At 40.5% G+C, this 6,143-nt stretch overlaps 1 protein-coding gene across 1 annotated transcript in view; it reads left to right on the top strand.

Annotated features, from left to right (window-relative positions):
- Positions 1 to 1,060: 1,060 nt before the first annotated feature.
- The window catches only part of LOC107745764 (synaptophysin-like), a 12,140-nt gene continuing 7,057 nt past the window's right edge, over positions 1,061 to 6,143 (top strand). The window contains exons 1-3 of the mRNA XM_016559736.1: positions 1,061 to 1,152; positions 2,630 to 2,695; positions 5,410 to 5,534. Coding sequence (XP_016415222.1) covers positions 1,135 to 1,152; positions 2,630 to 2,695; positions 5,410 to 5,534 — 209 coding nt within the window. The 5' untranslated portion in view covers positions 1,061 to 1,134. The remainder of the gene's footprint in view (positions 1,153 to 2,629; positions 2,696 to 5,409; positions 5,535 to 6,143) is intronic.

The following is a 6,143-nucleotide window of genomic DNA, read 5'->3' as shown; positions in this document are numbered from 1 at the left end:
GAACCTTTAATTAGTGTTTTATTAGTAATGAGAAAAACAGCTGCAGTGCTTTGGGCTTCAAAAGGAGGAAGTAGGGAGTGAGGAAATGATGCTCACTCTGGAAGCCATATACACACACACACACACACTGTATGTGGATGTTATTTAAATAATAGTATTATTCAATATAAAACATAATATAAAATTTGATATATAAAATATATTATGGGTATTAAAAAATCTATTTAATTCTCACAACTGTATCCATAGTATACATGCTCTTGAGGATCAACCATTTCAATACTTTTTAGCTGAGATGTCAGAAATATTTTCATGTATTAGCATTTCTTTATTAAACAGGAGTGTTTATTTTTTTCCATCTCTAAAAATAGTGTATGAGTAATCTTTGTCAGTCCAACTCTGTATGGTTACTTCCCACAAGGAGAACATTCTATTCACACCTTCCTTAGTCTGTGAAAGATCTTATTATACGGTATATAGTATGGGTTCATTATGAAATTTTAACAAGATATGGTTAAAGAAGATATAAGTTCTATATAGGCGTACAGCTTGCCATCTTCTTTAGCCCAGTGAAATCCTGAGTTAACAACTGTCGCTCCAGAAACAGTCCTACATCATCTCATGTAACATTAGACCGAGTTATTCATAACTGTGATGTTTTTGTTGTTTAAGACTCTCATGAATTATTATTTCCCAAATGGCATCTTAGCGTTCCTCCGAACCACTGCAAAATGAAACGATCTAATTCAATCTCAGCACTTAACGTTAGTGGATTTGGTGTTGAGTGATCAATCACATTCATAATTTAGGGCCTCTGCAGCGCGAGCAGCCTGCCATCGAAACAACAACTCACAATTAGAAGGGGAAATATCATATTTGAGAGCATCACTGAAGATAGAGCTAGAAGAAGCACGTAAATTATGACAGGTTAATGATCTCATTGCTCTATTGCGATCAGCGTCGATCGATTCATCCGCTCCTGGCGCAACAAAATAACGCCTTCTCGAAGCGCGTGACGCAACTGAAGCTGTTCTGTCTATTTTCCCTCCCCCTCCGTGGGCTGTTCCGCTTCCATCACTCGCCTCCCCCCCCCAAGTTATAGCTGTTTCTCCTATCTACGAGCAGGCGACTAACATGGATATTGCAAATCAGGTAGGGTATTTTGGGTTCAAAATGATTTTAGTATATTTTTGCCGTGTTTAATAATGTACATGTTTTTCGTTTGTCTTTCAGTCAGGCATTCGTAGTATACGATAAAGATGCGCTTAAAAATGGTGGTGGAAAATTCTTATATAGAGAGGTGCCCTGCTGATGCTGTCCGTCTGTTCACTGATACAGTATTTCAAGGGGCTTTCTTTCGTGACTTCCTATATTTTCGTTTTTATAGTATGGTATAGTATTTAAAACAGATCTGATGATGGGCTAGATTTGTTAGACGTATAGACGTATTTGTAGAGGGTTGTGATACATGCAATTATACATTTACTAAATGCACATTTATTTGTATGATATCAAATTATATTTTGCAATTTTACATTTTGTTTAGTGCTAAAGCGTAACATCAACCCAAAGCGAATGCACGAGGCCCTTTATCACATGCAGATACGCTCGTAGATATGCTTTTAAAATGGCAGCTGACTTCCATCCCAACACTGTTACTGTGTGACTTTCAGCTCCGAGCCCAGGCCCTTCTGTATTATTATTATTATTATTACATTAGTTTTTTTTATATTATATAGGCAGGGATCGAGAAATCTGTGTCTACTGAATATGACACACAATCATATATTGGTTATTGATGCTTACATTTACAGAACATCGTCTGATACACATTTTTGCAAGGTGATGCAAACTGCATTCATGTGTAGGCCAATATTATATATTGCAATGAATTATTAAATTGCGTAAAGAGGAGATCTAAATCGTTGTATTGATCGATTTATTTATTTGCATGGTGTTTAAAGGAGGACCATCCTCACGGGCAAACAATGGTGTCGTGTGAAACCGCACCTTCCTACGTCACTCATGTCCGAATAAAATCGGTATCACATACTTCAGGTCTGATGAGCAAACATTTCCCAATATCATAATAATGCCGTCATGAAAAAAAAACGGTCACATTTAAGCGCAACATTTAATATGTTTGCCCTTAATTAAGGGCCGTGCAATTTTCCAGATTGCTAGAGAAGAGCGCCATCATTTTTTGTTAGATTTTGGCGTTGAAAATGGTTTGAGAAATCTCTATCGCTTGCTGTTCAGAGGCTCTTGGGCTCGAGTATAGCGGTGACGCGCGCGCAGGCAATCTGGCCAAGGTTCAAGGTCCTCGCGACTCACCTTCCCTTCCTTTGCTTCGAGCTTCAGAGATATAATGAATTGATGACTTGAAATAATGTTTTTTTTTCACCCTGTTGCTGCTTTGATACAGGTTTTTGTATTGTTTTTTTGACGATGCTTTACAGTAGCAGCAGATGCTATGCGTATGTTTCACAATCACTTCAAAATAAATAGCGAAGAGGCCTGTTTGTGTTAGGAGTCATCGTGGTGAAGACAGATCATCCACAACATCTATCTATCTATCTATCTATCTGTCTGTCTGTCTAACGTTTTTCAAATTTTGTTCTTTTGACAGTTGGTTGCCGGTGGGCATTTCAGGGTGCTGAAAGTCCCATTGGGCTTCATCAAAGTCTTAGAATGGGTAAGTCTTGGAATGGGTTCATATATATGTATATATGTGTGTGTGTGTGTGCGCGCGCTATATATAAAATGGTGTGTTCATTAGTTTTAGTCCATATAAGATTTTAAGCCATTAATTTACTTAGACCTGGAACTAGAGGTTTAAGCACATATGTCCCCCGCCTGACGTTTTCCGCTCTTCATTCGCAAAAAATTGAGTATTTCTCACGCTCTCAATGCTTTCTGTTCCCGAAGGAATTAATTGAGAACGCCCACTCTGCGCCAGGGTAAGCGCATCGTATACACACCGTGAACGCACCGTTACCTAGATGCACGCGGGAGAACACGCACAATTGCAGAGTATTAGTGCCCTCTATTGGTCACACAGTGCTTCTAGTTTGTACATAGTGGAAAATGGCATCAAATAACAGGCTACGTAGTAAAATGCTGAACAAAGGCACATTTGTATCCTGTCTACATCATTCTAATTATACATACAAGGCATTTATAATTCTCCAAATTGCTTTTTGTGTATAATAAGCTCACTTAATAATCACAAAACTCAGTTTAGTTCATTTGGGTCGGTTTCTGTCTGGGATCAGTCTTTTCTGGGCTTGGTAATGTGAGCTGATCTGATTTTGTTTGATTTTATCAGATTTTATTTGTTTGGTCTGTCTTGTGTGGTGTGTTTTTTTTCCTGGTCTGTTGTAGCTTGTGTGGCCTGACTAACTGTTTAATAGTCTCGCTTGGACCTTGTCTGGTCTGGTGGTTAGGCTATGTGATTTGTTTGTTCTAACACAGTTTGTTTAGGCTTTTTTGTTTGTTTGTACAATAACTGCATTAGTATGTCTTGTTATGGTTCCTCAGTTGGTTATCAGTCTTTGTTGAGATGTTTTTGTTCTCTTGGCCTCATTTGATTTGTTTGGTTTGATGTTTATGATGGTTTACTGTGGCTTGATGTGTGTCTATTGTTTTGGTCTCCTGTGATGTTTCCTGGGTTCATAACACAGCCCAGCTCAGCGATATGACAGATGGCAGAGTATCTCAGTGAAATTTAATATCTTCATTCACCATTCAGTCCTTCCACCAGCCATAAGTCCATAAGTAATCTCTATGACTCTAAATCCTGAAAGGAAAAATAATGTGCTTTTGTCCATGTCAGGATGTTAGTGTCACATGGTGTAAGATGATTTCATTTGGTTTATTTAGTCTGTATTTTAATTGCATTCATACACATCTCCTACAGTAAATAATTTTAATATGTAAAATATGACTATCACATTTGCACCAGTCTTCACAAATTTCATCCCTGTCTGATGTGTGATTGTAAGTGTTCAGATGAAAATGTATAGAAAGCATTCTATTTTTTCAGTATTTTTTCCAGTCACTAAAATATGTGAAACACTTGTTAACCTTCCTGTAGCTCAAATAAAAGAGCATGGTTCTAGCAATGGAACCCAGGTAGCTAAAATGGTTAGACCGAGTAAAATGGCCCGAAAATGGCCCGGATCCGGCAGGCCGGAAGAAATAACTCGGCCCGGCTGCGGTTGCCAGACTCGGCATGGACATGGGATGAATGACGCCCCAGAATCGGCCCAAATACACTGGCCCGAGTCTGGCTGCCAAAACTGCCGGCATTGGGCCACAATCACGCCGACAAGAATTGAAACACTTAGCCGGTACTGGCCTGAGTCTGGGTACTAAAACTGAGACAACAACACCGGCATTGGGCCACAATCACACCGACGAGAAATGAAACACTTAGCCACAAAACGGTTTGGCCCGATAATGGCCCAGATCCGGCAGGCCGGAAGAAATAACTTGGTCCAGCTACGGTTGCCAGACTCGGCATGGATATGGGATGAAGGACGCCCCAGAATCGGCCCAAATACACTGGCCCGAGTCTGGCTGCCAAAACTGCCGGCATTGGGCCACAATCACGCCGACAAGAATTGAAACACTTAGCCGGTACTGGCCTGAGTCTGGGTACTAAAACTGAGACAACAACACCGGCATTGGGCCACAATCACACCGACGAGAAATGAAACACTTAGCCAGAACTGGCCCGAGTCTGGGTACTGAAACTGGGCCAACACCACCAGTATTGGGCCACAATCACACCGACGAGTGGCCCAATGCCGGTGGTGTCAGCTCAGTTTCAGAATCTCCAGGAGCTTCTGTCCAGCAGCGTACCCTAAAAGAGGGACAGATTGACAGAAAGAGAGACAAAAAGGTGAAGAGACAATGACACGTATGGTAATTCAGACAATCTCAGAGTGATAACGTGAATGGTAACTCTGGTAAATATTAACATTTGGAACATACCTTTGGAAGAATTTGTTCAGCACATTGTAAATGGAGACCTACCCCCAGCACTCAACCTAAACTGGTCCAGGCCTGCATGCCCATATCTCAGCCAAAATTAGACCAGCCCTTATGGTCCGTAATCGGGCCGAATGTGGCTAAATGTGCCGTGTCTCAGTGCAAATCGGGCCAGGTCTGCACATCCAAAGCCTAGCCAAATCTGGCAAACATTACTGGGCCAGAGCTGACTCACTTTCGGTGAGCTGCCAGAACACAGCCGAGTGAGCCGACACTCAGCCGCAATTGGCCCGATTGCACTGGCTACCTGGGAAAGGTCATGGGCTTGATTCCTGAATGCATGAACTGATAAAATGTGTACTTTGAATGCTTTTGAACATCTGCCAAATGCATAAATATAAACCTTTTTTCCAGGTGTTTGCCATCTTTGCTTTCTCCACCTGTGGGAGCTACTCCGGCTCCTTCAGGATGAGCGTGGAGTGCAGAAACAGATCAGACAGTGACCTGAAAATAGATGTGGATTTTGAGTATCCCTTCAGGTAGCACTGTCTTTTTAGACCTGTGTGGCAATATCAAAGTTGTACTTGTTCATCAGTATGCATTTACTTTTTCAAGAATAGCTTTTAAAACAGTAGGGTAGAGTGGGGGAAAAGCCCCCCCTACTGTTTTTCCCAAAATAACCACTAGATAAAGTCAAGATAAATTTTTGTTGTAACTATAGACTACGTTGACAAGAGTGATGTAGAAGTATTCACCATGAAGCTTACACTGGTGATGTACCTGAGAGAAAACAGATTTCACAGTAAGTGATCTAATTTTCAGCAGTAAGAAAAAAAAGTGTTTTAAAGCTTGTTGTTTTGTAGAACATCACAGTTACAGTGGGTATAGAAAAGAATCACCCCCTTAAAAATAATTTAAAAAAATTGCTTTGCAGCCTGAAATGAAGATGGACACTGTTTATTTTATCACAGTTGTTTTATCCAGCTGTATTTACTCAGTGCAACTTATAACATCCAAGTGAAAGATATAACACCAACATGTGAGGGGGAAAAAAATCAGAATCAGGAAAAAGGATCACCCCCCTTGTGTCAGTATTTTGTTGAACCACCTTTTGCTTTAATTACAGCCTTTAGTCTGTTGGGATATGT

The sequence above is a fragment of the Sinocyclocheilus rhinocerous genome, unplaced genomic scaffold (assembly GCF_001515625.1).
Source record: "Sinocyclocheilus rhinocerous isolate Xijiao unplaced genomic scaffold, SAMN03320098_v1.1 scaffold558, whole genome shotgun sequence".
Classification (NCBI taxonomy): domain Eukaryota; kingdom Metazoa; phylum Chordata; class Actinopteri; order Cypriniformes; family Cyprinidae; genus Sinocyclocheilus; species Sinocyclocheilus rhinocerous.
Note: the sequence above shows the minus strand (reverse complement) of the source record. Positions and strands in the feature narration are given on the sequence as shown.